The sequence below is a fragment of the Leptonychotes weddellii genome, chromosome 7 (genome assembly GCF_054177405.1).
Source record: "Leptonychotes weddellii isolate Sample4059 chromosome 7, ASM5417740v2, whole genome shotgun sequence".
Classification (NCBI taxonomy): Eukaryota; Metazoa; Chordata; class Mammalia; order Carnivora; family Phocidae; genus Leptonychotes; species Leptonychotes weddellii.
Window position 1 is genome coordinate 41399830 of NC_138375.1, and position 20000 is coordinate 41419829.

Sequence of the window (20000 nt, forward strand, 5' to 3'; positions counted from 1 at the left end):
CATATCTGGTCACAGCTGAATTTATACATTTCTCTGTTTCCTGTGAGAGAACATGACATACATTATAGATGCTCTGATTGGTTCTGGGTATTTCCTCCCCTAACTTTGAAATTCTCCCTCCCTTTGCTCCTTTCTTTCTTCTTCTTCCTCACATGGACATTGTTGCTTGAATGATGTATCTTCATGTAAAGAATCAGGTATTTCAAACCCACAAGGGACTCAAAGGTCCCCATGCCCCAACTCCTCATGGAACAGATGGGGAAAGACTAGAACCCAGGCTCCTCACTCCCAGTCCAGTGGCCTTTCCAGATGGTCAACCATACTATAAAGCACATCATCTCATTGATCTAATTATAGACTCTACCAAATGCCTCCCTGAAATTCTCATTAACTATTTCCATTAACTTTCCCTTGAGACCAGAATTTTTCTAGGCCCAAATATCTCTATAGATCAGTTGGTTCAAACAACAACGTCTATCAATATTTTGCCAACACTTGATGTTGATATCAAGGAAATAAACCTGATATTTGTATGCAAAGAAAAATGATGCACTGTGTGTATGGTCATTTTATACTAAATGAATCTTAATCTGTGTATTAACCACTAGATTACATGAGTTGCATGACTCTAGTGTTGCCTTAAAAAAAAATAGCCTCTTATGTGTTTAACACTTGTCCATTTACAAAGCCAGACTCCAGTACCCCTAAAATACTCCTACCCTTTGCGAAAAGGATGCTCTTTAAAAAGAGCATGTCAGATGAGAGGGATGACTTGTGGTCCTGGGTTGTGGGCCTTGACTAAGGGCCTACTGTGTTCAAGGGTAAACTGTGAAAGACTCACAGAAGGGAAGATGCCCCCCTCCTTCAAATAGTATCCACATACTTGAGACCTATGCACAGCAAGGGTGTCTCCCGATCTCAGCAGTCTAGCCTGACGGTCCAGTGAGTACCTGCACAACGTGTCCTAGAGGAATATGAGCCCTCACAAGTGAGAGCCACAGAGGCCATAGAGATCAGAATCACCTGGGGAACTTCTGAAAAAGATTTTTTCTAGGCTCCACCCCAGATTGCTGAGTCAGAATCTCTAGGTTTAGAGGAGGGGCATCTTAATATTTACAATTTCTGCACATGACTCTGGTGCCCACTAGAGCTTGTGAACTATTGTCCTTGAAACTGAAGTGGCCTCAGAATACATAGGATTTGTTCTGGTCTGTGGAATGACTAGTAGGATGTGGCTGGAGGGAACAAGTGTATCCAGTGAAGGAAACAGCCTAGGCAAAGTTCCAAAGAAGGGAAGGTTCAAAATGAGTTCAGGAGGAAGGGAGGAAAAGAGTTTGGCTAGATTTAGAGGCTTTTGAAATGTAAACAGGCTACAATATTAGGCCTCAAGTTATTAGCTTTATCAGACAACAATTTACATTCTGAGATCTGTCTTGTAATATGACTCATGATCCAGAAATTCCTCAGTGTTGTCCTCTAATAATGAAATCAGATTCCAGTGATATTCAGCTCTCCACTTCTGGGCAGTATAAACATGGCCTTCTTGAACAATAGATAGGTTCTATAATGTCTTTAGAAGCTAGACAGGGTCCCATTTCTTCAATCTCCCCATATAGAAAGAGAATAAAATTTAGCAGTAATTAAAAGATTCTGAGCTATTCTGTTCATTCTGTATTTGCAAGATATTTGTACTTTGGAACCTACTGGTACTAATTAGAGCCTCTTATTTTGCAATCACTCATAATTTGTTTCTTCCTGAGCTAATCTCGCTCATGAATGTGTGATCAAGCTACACTCAGCTCTTCATTAGTGTGTGTGCCGACCTCAATTCCAAGCACAGCCAGCACTTAATTCCAGCTTTGTTCCTGTCCCCTTCCAGAGGTCTAAAATTGCCGTGTTTGAGAAGATGTGGACATACATGAAGTCAGCGGAGCCATCAGTTTTTGTGAGGACCACAGAGGAGGGAATGATCCGAGTGAGGAAATCCAAAGGCAAATATGCCTACCTTCTGGAATCCACCATGAATGAGTACATTGAGCAGCGGAAACCCTGTGACACCATGAAGGTGGGAGGTAACTTGGATTCCAAAGGCTATGGCATTGCGACACCCAAGGGGTCCGCCCTGAGGTAAGTAGCCAAGATTTGCTTCCTTGGTACTCCCTCTCCCCTCCCTACCTCAGGAATGAAGCTGCTGTGTCTGCCACATGGCTCCAGTGCCACAATGCGAGCTGTCAAGGGGGCTCTTCTTGGACAACTGTGGGCCTGGAAGATTCCAGTCACCCGAGATCTTCAACCCTGAGGTTGGAAATTGACCTGGGGGCCTCAGCTTGCTATGACTGTTGCTGCCCATGTGTTCCTCCCCACACCTCGCCTTACCCCTCCAAGTGTGAAACATCAATGAAACTTGTGTTCGTGTCATGTGATTTGTAACACACCATCCTTTACCAAACACTCCCATATCCAACTAGGCTATGAACAGAGTTCTCCAGCAACCTGAATTCTTTGAGAGAAGGTGGTTTGTAATGTTTGTCTCAAAAGAAACATAAACACATTGTCCAAATGAAAACTCAAGTAGTTTGAGTCCTAAAGGCTCTGGCTCTGGCAATCAAAATAATACCAAATGAAGGGCAGCCCCTCTTCTTTGCCAGATACTGATTTCTTTTTTTTTTAAGATTTTACTTATTTATTTATTTATTTATTTATTTATTTATTTATTTGAGAGAGAGAGAACACGCATGCACAGTGGGGGAAGGGCAGAGGGAGAGAGAGAATCTCAAGTAGACTCTGCCCTGAGCATAGAGCCTGATGTGAGGCTCAATCTCATGACCCTGAGATCATGACCTGAGCTGAAACCAAGAGTTAGATGCTTAATGACTGAGCCACACAGGTGCCCCCCAGATACTGATTTCTTTAGCAAGAAACAGGTAGTTCAGTAAAGAAGCAAAGTGGACTTTACTCTCACATAAAGAAGCTCTGGTATTCATTCCAAACAGCTAAGGTAGAGTCCTGTAGACTTGGGGTCAAAAGACGTAGATTTAATTCTTGGATTTACTACTCACTATCTTACCAAAGGTAAGGCATATCATCTCCCCAACCTTCAGTTTCCTCATCTGTAAAGAGAGGTTACTCATCCCAGCCCTTCCTAGGTCCAAGATAATTGTGAGTCCAAATGGGATAATCTATATAGAAGGTAACTGAAAACAGCACAGTATGAAGTAACCATGAGACGTTATGTCAATTTACGGAGGGATTAAGTCATTTTAGGGAAAGATAGTGTTCAAGGAAAAGTGAGAAGTGTTTAAAAAGGTTGCAAAAGGATGGAGAGGGGTTCCTAACCCATCTTGACATCCAGGACCACCTCTGCCTCCACATCTTGCATTAATTTCAGTAATATTGACCCCTGCAAGGTTCTAGGCACTAGGCTCGACCTGGAGCTACAATTTTGAACAAAACAGAAATAGTCTCTCTCCCTATGGAACTCTATTCTTGCAGGGAAGACAGTCAACAGGTGATTATTGCTTGATGGTTCATGACAACTATGACAGTTTCTGTGATCATGGACAAAAGGCAACCTAGAGGACACCTACTTCCAGCAATACAGCAGAACAAAAACTCCCACTACAAAACCTACATATGCAGGATAAAGTTATGACAAATAGCCTTTTAAATGGAAGTTAGGAAATCCCTAGGCCAAAACAGGAAAAGTACATCAAAACCAGAGTAAAATGCATAAGCTGACTACTCAGGGGCTGCCTTAAGCAGGGCAAAGTCATAAATAATGTGACAATCTACATGAACAAGAATAAAAAATTAAAAAAAAATACATCTAAAGACATAAAAGTAATGAAAAACATTTTTAAAAGAAAAAGACACTATCATAAGGGACCAGACATATTTAGAAAAATACCAATTAGAATTTAGAAAAGTAATAAAATCTCAGTGGAAGGGTTAAACAACAAATTAGTCAAAGTGGAAGAGAAAACTATTACACTGGGGAAAACAAACAATGGAGATAATTCCCCAGAATATCACACAGAAAGATAAAAAGATAAAAACCATGACAAAGAGGTTAAGAGACCTGTAAGAGAAAAACAAAATCCCAGGTACTTCCTTGTGAGACAAGAAAGGACGGAGTAGAGGCAGTATTTAAAGGGAACTTTCCAGTATTTATGGAAAACATTAAAAAAAAAAAAAAAGAAAACGTTAATACCCAGATTTAAAAGTTACGTGTCCCAAGCAGATGAAAATCAGCAGCTGATTCACTTGAAACTGCAGACCTATAAAGACAAAGAAGATTTCAAACATACTTAGAGATAACAGGGTCTAATCTGGTATGCAGGATGGGTGGGACGTGGCCAAGAAGGCTTTTCCAAGAATGTCTTTTCTCAAGCTGAACTATGACAGATTAATAGGAGTTAATAAGGTAATGTGAGGGGACTAGAAGAGACAAGCAGTCCAGCAGAAGGAACAGCATGTGCAAAGACTCTAAGGTAAGGAATCATGGTACAGTTGACGAACTAAAAGAAGCCAAGTGCTCCTGGAACATAGGTAATAAAAAGGAGAAAAGGCTAAGTTGAGATTGCAGAATGACAGGGAAGGATTTTATAAAGAATTTTTGTCCTTATTTGAAGAGTAATGAAAATACACTGGAGAATTTTAAGTAATTTTCTGAAAATGAGGAAACAAAGATATCTGGAGGAGTACAAACAACAGAATGTACCTAATGAAGGGAAACCAAATAGCCTGGTATTTATCAATCATGCATTTTTGCCTGGAACAACTTAAAAGAGTCTCTGTACAAGTTTAGACAAAGTTCAAAGGGGATCCAGAGGAGAGTGCTTTGCAAGGAAGACACTTTTATCTCAGAAACTTAAACAACACTACCCTAGAAAGTCCCAGAGTAGAGAATGAGCTCTTACAGGTCTCAGAACATCAATGATGCTGCAATACTACAATTTACTGAAGGCTTTATGAGTCAAGGATATTATTTGATCTAAATACTTGGATATAAAGTTAGGAAAACAAGGCACAGAGAGGTGACATGATTTGTTTAATCAATAGAGTACTTCTGCCACCACATCCCACATATTGGTGCCTAGAACAAGGTGACAAACTCAGAAAACATTAGATGTTTGAGTGACATGAACCTAAAGCTCAGGTCATCTGGCACTCAAATGACTTTCCACTATAGTAAAATCTACCATTGAGTGAATGCCTATTCCGTGCTACAGAGTGTGGTATATGCACTATCTTGTTTAAACTTCATACCTATGAAGTACCATTATCCCCACTTTACAGATGGGGAAACAGAGGCACAGATTTAAGTTACCTGACCAGGTTGACACAACTAATAAGAAAGTAGCCAGATTTCAAGCTCAGATAGTCTGATTGCAGAGCCCATGCCTGTGACTTACTCTAATGCTTCACTGGGCTTTATGACTGACAGCACCATTAAGGCAGGAGACTGGACTTACATCAGGTTCCCGGTACCTATTCTCATGGGTCAAGCAATAGCCAACAACTGAAAAAAGCTAAAAAACAAATGTTTGGAGCCCAGAGCATCCACTCACTACTGTGAAGACAAAAGGTGATAGTGATAGTCATTTTAATGCACCAAATACCACTTCTTTGAGCAGTAACACTGCTTTAATGGGTTTTGCATGCCTGAAGATTCTTTGGGGATAAATGTTGAAAGTAATTCAACTCTGTAACAAAGAAAACCCTATTTCTTGTTTACATCCTGTAAGATATAACAAGCTATTTACTGATTTTGAGAAAGCAAAAGAAAGGGAAAAGGAACATATTCCAGATATAGATCACTGATAGTGGATATGCAAGTCAAGAATACCCAACTGATGGCCCCTTGTGCCCAGCTCTCTCCCAGTGCTCCATTCTCTCCAGTGACAACTTTTATGATAGTCATGGGGTCTCCTGACTCAAAACCAGAAGAGTAATGTTCATCCTAACAGGACCATGAGTTTCTGACCTAGGAAAATCCCTTTTCCCTCTATGGGATTCTCCCTCTCATCTCTGTATTAAAATGAATCATCCTAGCAACCAATAGTGTAGAAGTTCCATGAAACATAGAATTGCAAAATGGTTACAGAAAATATGAGTGCGCACATGCGTGCGCGCGCACACACACACACACGCACACACATACACACACACTCCAGCCAGGGTTCCATCTTATCTTGGCCTCACATGCCCCAAAGGGTGCCATTTCCCCAAGGCATGGTCAAATACCAAAAAGTCATGGCAACCCAAATGTCACACAGACCTGTGTGCCTGCTCCAGAAGTCTTCGATCCACTGCTTTGATCCCAGGAACGCGTTCTGCATGACAGAGGTTGGAAGTAAGGAACCAGTAAGATGTGGTAGCTGTTTACTGCTTCCTCCAGTCCCCATTTAAAAGGAGCTTATATGTCCTCAAGATAATATTGAAGCAGAAATCAATTTTAATTCAGATTATTTAGAAGTACAGCAAATACTTTTTAAAACACTGTTCGGCCATTCACAAAGCTGCGAGCTCTGCAAAAGTCTTTAGAGAAAGCTGCTTCAGCACACTGCGGGCATCGTCACAGACTTCCCTTCTGCCCTGTAAAAGTGGGGCTTCCGCAGCCCTCAGAGGCAGGTGTGCTCCAGGTTTAGTGCCTGTGCCTACATCAAAAACGAGTTCAGTGGCAGCCCTTCTCCATCACTTGCTCTCCAAAAAGTCAGACCTCACCATACCTACAGGGCATTCAGCCCCTTCTAGCCTGCCTGGAAAAAGCTCCAAGTTCCTCCAAGGCAGATCACCCAGCTCTGCGTCAGAAGGTTGGAGAACTGATATCTAAGGTCCAACTGTTCCTCTAAAACTTGCCAAGTGTACTTGGCAGAAACCAGGCCATGGTCCCTACAGAGTGTTAAAAGGCTGTGTTAGTGACAGAATGGTGTTTTTGTCTCTTCTGCTCTGGAAACAAATACTCTGATGAAGTGAAGTAGTTCGATGCTTGATTTTCCATTTGGACAGGTGGTGTTTCTTTGAAACAGATGCTGTTTGTTGGCTGTCACTGCATGTTTGGGGCTGGATAAGGGGCTGAATTATGTTTCCAAAGCCCTTAGGTTATGGATAAAGACCTTCTAAGCCAATGCCGGTCACTAGGGAAAGGCAATTGGTAAATCAACTAATTATGATCTATTGGGCCCCTTCATTGCCAACTAAATGTATTTGCTGGTCCAAACTGAAGTCTACTTTCTTTATTATGATGAATGGTATAAGAGTTAGAGATGATGTGTTCAAATTTCCTCAGTAAGCGGGCATGGCCCGTGTTTTACCAACCCAAGAAGGAAGCCACACCAGATTGGCCTAAGTGAAAATCTCAACTAATGATTCTTCTTCACAAGCCATTTACCAGGAATTTGATGGATTTGCTGAGTTATAGCCTAATCAGGACATTGGTCAAAGTCTGGTCTTTACCTTTGACCGTGGTTACTATGGAGTCTTTTCTGGTCTCTGTGATTGTGACTTGTTTGTCTTCTGTCATGTGTCTTGTCCATGCCAGATGTATGGGCCAGGGGAACAGGTGCTCCCTCCTACAGCTTAGTGGATGATAGATGGACACCCAGAAGGGTCTGAGATGTGGTCCCTGTGCTTTCCATTCATCTTCACAGATTCCTTTCTGAATATTTCCTCCACACAAGGTCCTGTGCACATGCTTTAGGGAGTAGCAGTGAGAGAGATGCAGTCCCAGCCCCTAAATTATGCATAACCAGATATAGTTCATGAGCAGAATTACACAGATGCCTATCATTCTACCCGGTGCCATAAGAGTCAGTGACACCCAAAAGGAGGACAGTCAATATTTGAATACGATTTGCAAAGGTTTTGTGGCAGAGGTAACATTTAACATAGGACCTGAAGAAATTGTGATAGTGAGAAGTGGGGATCAAGTGCTCCAGTTGGAGGGGATAAAATGAGCAGCGGTAAGAAAACATAGGGCTTACTTTAGGAACAACAGAGGGATCGTGGACCAAACAGGCTCCCAAAGATTATCCTGGCAGTGGTTTCAATGTGAGTCAGAGAGAGGAGAATCACAGGCAGAGAGGTCATTTAGAAAGCTCTTGCAGTCATTCTGATAAGAGGGAATGAATGTGGTCACAGATCATAACAGGTTGGAGACCAATGGAAGACATGGTAGACTCTGTGCTCTTCATCAGACATAACCTCTACTTGAAGGCTTGAAAGTCTCTAATTTCTGAGACTTCTGTGCTCTTTAAGGCCTGACCAGGTACAAATTGATTCTGGCAAGGACAGAAATTGGGCAGATATGGGGTTTACCTCCCACACAGACTTACTGCTGCTTCCTCAGTTTCACCTCTGAGGTGCCTTGAAGATTCAGAAAGGCATTGCTGGGAGGGCTGCAGCAAGAATGGTGGAGGCTCCCAATCACTGTTCTCTGTCCCTGTTGCACTGACTCTATCTTGCCTGTATCTGGTGTTCTTGTTGTTGTTGTTGTTTGTTTGTTTGTTTTAAAGTCGGTTCCATGCCCAGCCTACTGAGCCCTGAGATCAAGACCTGAGCTGAGATCAAGAGTCGGACATTCAACCGACTGAGCCACCCACGTGGCCCAATGGTTTTTGTAATCAGACTTAAGTTCAAAATTGCTCACTAACATTTTAGTCACACTGGTATTCAACTGAATATATTTTTCTCCCTTTACACAGCCCTATTCTGGGAAATATCTACTAAGAGCTGCTTGTCTGTATTGGCATATGGCTGAAGGAGGGAGGTTAAGGCCATGGCTCAGGAAGAGATATCACAAGGTTTTGTGGGGAGCATGCCCACTTCCAGGGATTGAGGGTCTCCTAGTTGTCCACCTCAATGTTGGAACCTCGTGACATAATTACATCCTCAAGTTGGTTCAGTGGGCCTTTCTTGAACACTTTTTTTTTTTTTTTTGCCTAATGCTGATCTGAGTGTTACAGAGGCCATCAAGAGAATTCTCTTTTAGAGAATCACAGTGACCCAGAATGTAATTGGGAAGCAAATAAGCAAGTGTTGTTTTGTGCGGTGTTGATCCTATTGCTCTAAAGAACATTCCCCAACTTCACTATGTGTCAAATTATTTAAGGAAGCTGTTAAAAATGTTCCTTTCTAGACTCTCATTCCTTAGATTTCACATTCTGCAGGTCCAGGGTGGGATCCAGGGATGTGCAATTTTAACAAGTCCCCTGAGCAATTCTGTTATAGGTAGACAGCAGTCTGTTTTGAGAAACAGGGCTAGAGGCCAGAGAAGAGAGATGGACAAGGTCTGAGGAGACAGCAGCTTAGAAAGAGAAGGAAGGTTAATATGATGGGAGCATGACAGGGAAACTGCACTGAATGGTGTCCAAACCATGGTCCTTAGAGTCGAGCAACCTTCATTCCAGGGCCATTACTTTACCTGCAGGTTGACCTCACTTGGTAAGTCATTATAACTTTATGAGCCTCTGTTTTCTTTTCTGTAAAAATGGAATAATAGTAATTCATTGCAGTTGCTCTGAGTTTTGATGAAACAGCACAAAGTGCTTGTCACAGAGGGTACTCATTAATGTTAATTCTCCACCCCTCCTCTCCTCCCATTAGACCTACCAAAAAGTCACTTTTGAACCAGATAACTTATTTTTTCCTTCTTTGTGAAATACACTGTGTTCATCAGAAATACACACGAACACCAGCCTCACCTCCCAGCACTGACTGCTTTAGAAATAAAATGTCTCCCTCTGAGAACAATTTGTGGTCCTCCCCCACAGAGAACACACTAAAAAAATAAAACCCTGATATTTCTTTTTCTCCCTCCCACCCTCCTCCCATAGTATAGTACTGTGCAGGGTCTGCTGCTGAGAATAAATACAGTATGTCCCAGGGAAATGACAGGCCCTTTCAATTGGTCCTTGCCTCCTGATGGGTAGCCAGGGATGTTTGTTGTCATGGTAACCCCATGAACTCTGTGACCCAGGTCGGGCCTGATCAGAGACAAAGCTCTCTGAGCAGAGAAGCTGGATTTGCCTGCATCCTCAGAAGAGCTGGAGAGAAAGGAAAAGAGGGAGGGAATGGGGGGATAAAAAGGGAGGGAGGGACAAAGAGAAGGAGAGAGGCAGAAAGAGAAAGTGTGTGTGTGTGCGTGCGCACGCGCGTGTGTGTGTGTGTTTGAATAGAGACTGGAGGTCTGCTAAAGGAGCACTGCATCAATACAGAAGCTTCTTAGGTCAGCACACAGGAGATGGATTATAGAGCGAACCGAGAAATCCTCCTAGGAGATTGCCACAGCAGCCCAGTGTGAAAGTCCAGGCAGTGGGGGTGGGGGGGTGACAAGGGCTTGATTTAGCATTTAGTGGTGATAAGACCTATTGTTAACATCTGTCGGGCACTGACTCATCCCAGGAGCTTCCACGAAATATTTGATGTGCATTAGCTTATGTAATCCTAACAACCCTGTGAAGGTAGTATTGTGTTCACCTTGATCGTATAGTTCAGGAAACTGAGGCATAGAGAGGTTATGGAACTTGCCCACGATTACCTGGCATGGAAATTGGAAAGCTGGATTTTCAACCCAGGCAGCCTGATTTCAGAACCTCTTCTCAGCCATTAGGGAAAAAAAAAATGGATATAAGGACAGAAACTGTGAGGAAGAAGTGATTATTCAGAGGCTAAAGATCATTGATGGCCTCTCCCCCGAGACGCGCAGGTACAATTGCATTTAGTCCCACCCAAGCAATATGCGAGTCAGAAAGCTGTGGACCCACAAAAGGAAGTGGCTTGCTGCTGTGCGCTGCCTGAAGTCCCTAGAGAGCCCTGGCCTCCCTTCCGCTCCATTTGCGTAGGGGGGCCCACGTATCCATCTCTCCCCAGGGTCAGGGCCCTACCACCGGTTGATATCATTGCCCCATATCTAGAAATGGAAAAGGGTACATCCGATGAAGACTAAAGTTTCCTGCTGACCCAAGACAGACTGAACCAAAAACACTTCCAAAGATTTTCATGCTTCTTGAAACTCTATAGTGCTTTTGACTCCTTTCAACAACGACAACTCTACAGTCCTTTTGACCATTTTAGACTTGATGACCACACGCATAAAGAGGAAGGACACTTCATTCTTTCCACACCTAACAGTGTGCTGGGCATGCACATGCATTCAGTGCCCTAGGGATGTCCAGGCATGAGCCTTTCCCCTGCCTATGGATTTAGGTATTATCATTTCCCCTTCACCAGTTAGGAAGCTAAGATTCAGAGAGGTGACACTCTGCCCAGGTTCTCACTGTGATTTGTGGAATGCAGCCAAAGTACAAACCTGCCTCTTGAACCCCCACATCCCTACCTCTGTGCTGATGGAAGCACCCCTCACTGCCTTTGCTGCCTTTTAAGGTGGCATCTTTAAAATATGAGGGGAAGTGAGACACCAGGTGGCCTCCACAGCCAGAGCCCTCCATCCGGAAGCCCCGGGCTCTGCTGGAGATCCATGGTGCAGATATACCGTGGAGGATTGTGGTAGAATCACAAAGGCAAAGGCACGCTTACTCCTGTTACAGCTCTGTTCTTATCATGCCTGCTTGAGAAGCTCGTAAACGGCAGAGCAACACATTGAGGAGAGAAAGAGGAGGAAGGTGGACAGAGCAAGGTGGCAAGGAGGAATCCGGAGAGATGAACAGCCTGGGATGAATGGCGTTAACGGCCATGAGAACAACGGCCCAGCACGGGCTGTGATTTGCCTGCCGAAGCACTGCTTTCTCCCGCTGATATACAAATTGTATGTTGCTTTCTTTTAAGAAGCTGTTGCTGTCAAAAATAGCATCTTTTTTTTTTCTCTCTCTCTCTCTCCCTCTCATCAGCAGCTTTCTTTCAGATGTGCCCACTGTTCTTTTCTAAGAAGGCAGATGCTGTTATACAAAGGCAGACCAAGAGGGAGAAGGTCTGGGTACCTGTCCCGGCCCTGACACTTGGGCCTTGTGGGCGTGGGACGCGAATGTGCTTTGCTGTGGATCAGACTCTCGTTCAGACCCAGCCTCCCATGCTCACAGCCTGTGTGATCTTGGCTATGGGCAAACAGCTGTATGGACCATCAATTGAGTGTTAGGGCCCTGAAGTCAGGACTGAGAACAAATCCCAGGTGTGCCAGTTAATGATAGGAGTCACTCAGACAAATTATTTCACCTTCCTAATCCTCAGTTTCTCCAAATACAACAACTGGAAATAACTAGCACTCACATTGGTGGTTGTTAAATAATTAAATGAGATAATATAAGGTGTTTAGCATGGTGCCTGGCACATACTCAAGTGGCTAAGAAAGGTTAACTCTCATTACTTAATCTCTCAGAAGCTTAGTTTTCTCATCTTCCAAATGGGAATCCTGCTATAAGCTTTGCAGGATCGTCTTGGAAATAAATGAAATCACTTATAAAGAGCTCATGGTGCATGAGTTCTTGAATATTAATCCCCTTTTCTCCCCCACTTCTTTTCCTTCTGCTTCCCCTTGACACTCATCATCTGTTCTGTTAGTTTGGGGATCTGACCCAAATAAGTGGTGATTGCCTTCTCTTAGCCAGACCACTCTCAGCTTCTTTTCATCGTAATGAATGGAATTTCAGGATATGAAGAGACAGAAATATCCAAATATACAGTTTTATTCTCCTTTCCACTCAGGGCCCCCCAAAGTTCAGCTAATAGCCATCTTGCTTCCATCCAGAGCCTGGTCTCTGAGGGCAGGCAGAAAGGAAGGGGAAGGGGTAGCCCTGAGCTGAGCCCCTGCACAGAAATTCTGGGCCATCTGTTTAGTAACATTTATAAATCACCCCATGTGCTGAGATCGTGGCTTGGTAATCACATCTAATTAGCCTCTTCCTCAGCCTCTTTCCCTCAGAGGAAAGGGGCAAAGGACCAGGCGAATCCCTAACAGAGGAGCCAACTTCCCCCTAATGAGATGTAGGTAGTAAGCCAGGGGAGTCTCCAAACAAAAGAGAGTCAGGCAGGCATATTTGCATATATTATTCATGCCTCCTCAGCACACACATCTAGCAGAAAAAGAGCATAATGACCTCTTAATCATATTCTCTATTCCAACGGAAATTAAATTTACTCCTTTGGATGAATGTAAAAAAAAAATTCCATAGCACTATTCAAGCCAGTCTCCTTGGGGCCCACAAATACCACAACTTTTCCCCACCTAGTGTCTTTTCTTACTGCTTCCTTCTTCCTAGCTACATTTCAAAGTATGGTCCAGTGAAGCAAGGGCCAATGGTCTTACAGAACCTAGCAGAAAATTTAGCATGTAGACAACTCCTATTGATTGTTTGTCACACTGACCGATTCCTACCCGGCCAACTTCCAGGTGTATGGTGACTTTTTGAGCATGTTATAAAATCAGTTGATGTGTCTGGTCTTGTGTAGTTTCATGAGAACCAGGAAATACTAGTCCTACTATATAACTGTATAACATAAATTCAACCAACCAACTCTTTAACTCATGAGTCTCTTTGGCCATTACTAGAGTACATCCTAAAGGCAGCTGATGAAACTACATGACCATGATCATACAATTTAATTCTACCAATATTCTAAGCATAGTATTTTTCAAAGCACTAAAGTAAGTCCTCTTAAGGAAAGCAAAATGATTATGATATTGGCACCCCCAAGACTGGTTATCTAATAAAGGGGCTGTAACCAAAAATGTCCCCAAGGGCTAGGTAAAGAAAATGAAGGAAATGGATTGGGGTAAATGCTTATGTGATTTCTTTATTTTTAATAGAGCCATGAGTTCAGGCAATACTTCTCTAACAAAACCACAGTGCAAACACTATGATAAATAATAATTACAGTGAATATTTACTGAGCACTTGCTGTATATGGCAAACACTCTCTTGTATATGGCAAACACTCTCTAAGTCCCCAAATGCTTTCTCTAATTCATGTAATCCTCATAAGAACCCAATGAAGTAGGTACTACTGAGAATCTCATTTTATGGATAATAAATCAGCAGCACAGAGAGATTAAATTATTTAGGGCACATGGCTAGTCACTGGCAGAGCCAGAATTTGAACCCAGGCAGTCCAGCTTCAGAATCTATGCTCTTATCCCCTACACTATCCTATAAATGGAAAACTGACAGTCTCTAGGTGATCACAGAAAATTACGGGGACTTAGGGAACAAAAGATTATATGCCTATCTAGAGGGAAAAGGCTCCACTCAGTTCTGATTTAATATACTGCTGTGTCAGAATGTTGCCAGATCTGGTTTTTCAAAGAAACTAGAAATCTCAATTTTTGTGTGAACTATTCAAAATTTTGTGTTGGTCTCAGTTAAGAGAGAAGTAGAGAAGGCACAGCCTAGTAACAACTAACAGTAATACAAGAAAAGAAAGGAAGTACCGTGAAGATGATAGAGGATGGATAGATTGATAGATAGATCATTATATAGATGGGTGAACAAGGCACAGTGGGAAAACCATGCAGGGAGGGGTTAATGTCCTGCCTTTTAGGTGGGAGTTCTAGGAAGGCCCCAAGGGAGGCAGCAGTCCCTGAACAGGGCCTTAAACCAGTGGGGAGAATATCTACAAGCAAGATAGCGAGAAAGATATTTCAGGTAAAAGATCCAGCAAACATACAGTACAAGAAGGAAGGGGAGAGTAATCCATGCATTCTTTATCTATCTTTGTATTGCTGTTTGCAGCAGGGAATCATTTCCTCAAATGAAATCTCTTGTGGAATCCCATTATAAAAGACAAATGGATGGGGTGGGGGTGGCTGAGCTGCTGAAAGAGGAGATGAGGGGCTGGAGGTGGAAAAGGAAGAAGAGAACTAAAGACAGGTTCGGGCCCAGGGTGGGAGACCCAGGAGATCATAATGTTCCTCTCTCCCTCAGGAGCCATTCTCCGAGAGACAGTTCTCCAACATTACAAGCCTGTATGTTTTAAAGTCCACAAGAAAATAATGGTCCTGCTGGCCTGCCCAGCATTGTGTTCTCATTGGCGTCTGTCTTTTGGTGGCTGGTACTTAGAATTGGCCCAGCTTCCCTTCCTTTCATTGAACCAGAGGCAGCTGAGAGGAGACCAGTGGGCTGGCTCTTGCCCTGAATGGTGTTTCCACCCCCTGTGTTAATTGTAAGGAGGCTTTCATTCATCCCCTCCCCACCCCCCCACCCCCACCCCCGTTATCTTTTGTCAAGCATCTCTGGAGTGTCCGACACAAACCCTGTCATGCTGCTGGCACATGGTTCTGCATTACAGGACCAGATGTGCTTTACTATGAGCTGCAAATGAACTGTTGGCACCTGCTTCTCACAATGCGGGGCGGGCTAGGGATCAAACATGCCGCCGAAAAGCTTTCTGTCTGTAGAGTCCCGGCTGAAGGGGCCAGACTTCAGGTCCCCATCCAGGTCTCTGCACTGTACCAGGTGATGGTAGCCGTAGGACCCTAAAGAAAGTTAGAGGACCAGAAATATATATCACACAGGTAAAACTAGCATGCAGCTTCTAGGGATTCAAGTAACTTACCCCTGTGATACAATATAGGTTTCAGAAACTTAAAACTCCTTCATTCAAAAAACATGTATCAAGAAGCTCCTGTGTTAGCTGTTGTGCTGGGGGCAGAGTCTCTACCATTAGAGAACCCTCAGTCTGGTTGGAGGAGCCAGCAAAAATGGATATGGAATGATGAGTTTACTGTTGTGGGGTATGCAAGTATAGTAGGACAGAAAGGAAGGCCTGATCCGTTCTGCAAGACCCAGGAGGATTTGCAGAGGACAACATATGCTAGAGGCTTATATGATGAAGAGCTTCTACAAGTGGCAAAGTATACCAGGTAGAGCATGTGCCAACACAAAGAGGTGTGGTGTTAGTGGCACTTCCAATCCAGACACTTGTCCTCAAGTAATCTCAAAGCACTTTGACATCTATCACTTCATTTGAGCCTCACAATACAGACAGTTGGAGCTGGAACTTATCAATTATTCCCATTTTACTGGGAAAACTGAGGGACAGTTATGGTAACCAACTATCCTGGTTTGCCTGGGATTGAGAGGGTTCCTAGGATGTGGAACTTTTAGTGCGAAAACCAGGGAAGTCCCCGGGCAAACTGGGACCAGTTTGTCACCAGAGGTACAGTTATAGGACTTGCCATAGAACTTGACCAGAGATTAGTGAGGGACTCAGATCAGACTCAGATTCTTTTCTCCACCTCAGAGTGGAGAGATGAAGAGAGTGCTCTATATGTGTTTTTTTTCTTTTTTCTTTTTTAAACCAACTCCTTTGTGTTATTTTGCAGGGTTAGAAACCAAAGACAAATCTTCTGTCTTTTAGCTGAATCAAAGGCTGACCAACACTCCTTCTCATGAGACCCCAGAACTATTTCTTGAGTATATTCCAGAAGAGAAAACCACCTGTAGTGGTCACAGGTGAAGGGAACTTTGGCCTTACAGAGGTCTGCATTTTAACTGAGACTCCTGACATAACCCAACTCTCTATTTCCATCTGCTTGGTTGGAAATAACCTCTTCCACATGACCTACCACTCCAAACTACTGGGCCAGCAGCATCTTCTGGACCCTTAGCTTTCTGCCCCATCAGTGATAGTGTTTACCGTGGACAATCCATACTGACAATGTCAGAGTCTGAACTATAAAGACAGAAGGGGTCTTTGAAATCATTGTCCAAAAGGGAGGTGATTAAAAGAGTGCTTTCTAGGATCCGGGTCCACAAACACCCAGACCTGTCCTAGACTCAACCATTCTTCCCCTTGGGAAGGCAGGCCAAACAAACTTTGGTTCTTACTGAGGTTCTGGCTCCCACTCCAAGCAAAATGACCCTGGTTTGGCTTCAGCAAAGGAGCAGAAACACCCAACCAAAGAAGGCCTTCAGCTGAAGTGGTTTACTCATCTTCTGAGGCCTGCATAGGAGGGGCTGCTGCAGGGCTCAGAGAAATGTGTAAGGGGAGAATAGAAGTGGCTGCACTTCCTCACAGAAGAAGCACCCTGGGCTTCAGAACCCTCCAGCCCCATGAAAGGAAGAGTTAGAATGCCCATGCTCACTTATAAACTGACTTTTAATCCAGTGCAAGGAAATTCCCACCCTTCATGGTCCCCCTAATGCCTTTAAACCTCACTCATCAATAGCTGCCTTCCCCCTTCTTGAGGACAGACGCAGAGGTCCTTGAAGTCTCTTCCCCTAGAAGCCCAGTGGATCCCAGACTAGAGACGTCATGGACCAAATATAGTGCCAAGAAAGAAAATGGTGGTAGAGACACTTGACAATGATTTATCTTGCCAATGAATCTTGATATCTTAGAAGAAAAAGACAAAAAAAAAAATGACCACCTCTCATCAACATAATACAGTAAGAGAAGAAATATGTTAACACTAAAAAAGAAGGAAGGAAATAATCGTACATAAAGGACTGTCCTTTAAATGGAAAAGTTCAGCTTTCTGAAAACTCACTATACAACCCTTATCTTTCCTCATTTTCCCATTGATAAGTGAAAGCTTCATCACAAATTAGCCTGGCTCTTTGGACCACTGATTGAATCCTAACCTTTTATCCAGCACATGTATTCCCTCCTGAGCAGCAGTTGTCCCATCAACAATGTCCCACCAGATTGCCACTTTGCAAATAAATCCCCTGAGAGCTCTAGCAGCTCCAAATTTTACCATCATATTAAGCATAATTCTGTGTCCCTGTGGTTTCATCTCCCTGATCTAATTCTGCCCTCAGCATTGAGAATAAATCTAATTCCTCTTCTACTGACAACCAGTTTCAAGTTTCCAGGTGAGCCCTGTTTACTTTGCAGTGACCTACTGTCTCCATGATCCCTGGATTCAGAGTTAAAACTTTCAACATTGTCTGTTCCTCTCATATGAGTCATTATACTGGTTAATTAATTGATACATATTTACTTAGGACTGACTGTGCAGTATAGATGGGCTGCTGGTCTGAGGCCTCTCTCTGCTTAAACACCTTCCCTGTCTCCCTTGCCTGCAGGTAAAGTGTTGACTTCTTGGCATATCCTTCCAAGATAATTAGGGCTTAGACTCAGTCAGCTGTTGTAGCCACATTCCCCAGGCCTGTATTTCCTAGCTCTACTTCCTGATTTCACTCTTCCCTTTTAACAGAGCACGCCCTGAAGATTTTCAAACTCCCACCCACTATCAGAATTAAACTCTCCCCTTTTCTGGTGCTTCCGTAATTATTTTAAAATCAGATACAGTCTTCCATGAACCATTGAGAAGCTTTTCTGCCTCCCTGATGAGACTGTACATTCCTTGAAATACGAGGTTTATAACTTGCTCAGTTCTTTTTTCCTACTAAGTACCTAGCATGATACTTGACACTTAATTGGATCTCATAAGTATTTGGGGAGTTGACTTGAAGACATCAACTCTTTACACCAAAGGTTTTATAATCAAGTGAAAGACTAAGGCTAATACACATGAAACTGTAGTAGGCAGGGTAATGAATTGACTGCTAGGTTCCAGGGAGGTTCAAAGTAAAGGTCAATGAGAAATCAAGTGCTGATGGAAAAATTCAAGGAAAACATGGGGAGCATTGCAAAGCAACCAGTGTTATGAGAGAAGTTAAGGAAAACAACAAGCTGCAAGCATATAGAAGCAGGAAGAAACACACTGTTTGAAGGGGAGCAGGATGCCTAGCAGCCTAGTGTGATTAGAACTGAAGCTTCCTTTGAGGGAGAAGAGGCATAGCATATCACTGCAGGCTGAGTATGAGCTCCAAGGGCTGTTTTATCCCATACTCCTCAGATGCTTAAATTCAAAGTTTTGAAAGAGAGACAGTTGCTTCAAAACTGAAGCCCAGAATTCAGTCCTTAGCCTTTCATAAGTTGAGGCCTAATTAAAACCATCTGAAATATCTCCCTTGACTGCTTTTTTCCAAACTTCAATTTCCCTGCAAGTATAGGATAATCAAACTTCTTCACAGTGGCAAGTTTGAATACATTGAATCTTAATGAGTACCAGGTCATCCTGGAGACTACCTTTCTAGGGTTCCAACCCCTCCCTTCTCAAGACTTCCAATGATAATTCATTGATCCAGATACTCCCATGGACCCATCAGCTCCTGTGGCTTAAAGTCAGGGCTCAGGTAGTTGAGGGTCTACCAGAACCAGAATAGCCACAGGCTACTATTGTTCTAGTATCATCATTTTTATCTTCTACAAAAGAAAGGGAGGGAGGGAAGGAGGGAGGAAAGAAAGGAGGGAGGGAGAAGGGAGGGATGGAGGACGAAGAAAGGAAGAAAGGAAGAAAAATTTCTTTGGCCTCTTCCTTACAGTCAAGTTGTAAATTAGCATCTTATGAAATGACCTATAATGAGGTTTTTCTCCTCTGCTGCCCTGGCTCTGCTGTGGGCTTGGAGAATGGAGCTCCTTGGGTGTTACAACTGTGTGCAAAGTAAAAGTTTTGAAAAGGACTGAGGGAGTGGGGAGAGAAAGGTCTAAATAAGCTTTCTTGGGCTTCCCGATGCAGATAGCACCTAATCCAAGACAGGTTGGAAAGAACAGTGCTTACGTGCATAGACTTCAGTCATACAGAGCTGAGTTAGAACTTTAGGCTAGTTATGTATTTGTCCATGGAATGTAATAGTAATAATAGGATGACCAAATAGGGATGTGAGGTTTAAATGAAATAAAGCATGTAAAGTACTAATGCCTGGCCCATAATAAGCTCTCAGAAAAATAATTACAATTATTATCTTATGATCCTGTGCATTTTCTTTGCACACTCTGGTCCCTTACTGTTGTGTTCCAGGTAGGTGAGGTTACCAAATAGCTGTGTTGGAGACACATAAGGTTATTATTTGCACTTAGATTCCATCCATCCATTCATTCAATCATTCATTCGCCTCCTCCCCCACCAAAAAAAAAGTATTTCTTGCTTTTATACTGCACAGAACATCTTGTACTAAATATTGTAGGGAGGAGTTTAAAAACAGGAACCATGATCTGTGCTCCAGGGAACTGACAGTCTATTTGAGGAGACCTAG

The 20000-nt window shown here is 43.0% G+C and overlaps 1 protein-coding gene across 2 annotated transcripts in view; it reads left to right on the forward strand.

Annotated features, from left to right (window-relative positions):
* The window catches only part of GRIA1 (glutamate ionotropic receptor AMPA type subunit 1), a 297774-nt gene that overhangs the window by 258015 nt on the left and 19759 nt on the right, over positions 1 to 20000 (forward strand). For both annotated transcript variants that reach the window (XM_081826209.1, XM_081826208.1), the window contains exon 13: positions 1880 to 2127. In XM_081826209.1, the coding sequence (XP_081682335.1) occupies positions 1880 to 2127 (248 nt within the window). The remainder of the gene's footprint in view (positions 1 to 1879; positions 2128 to 20000) is intronic.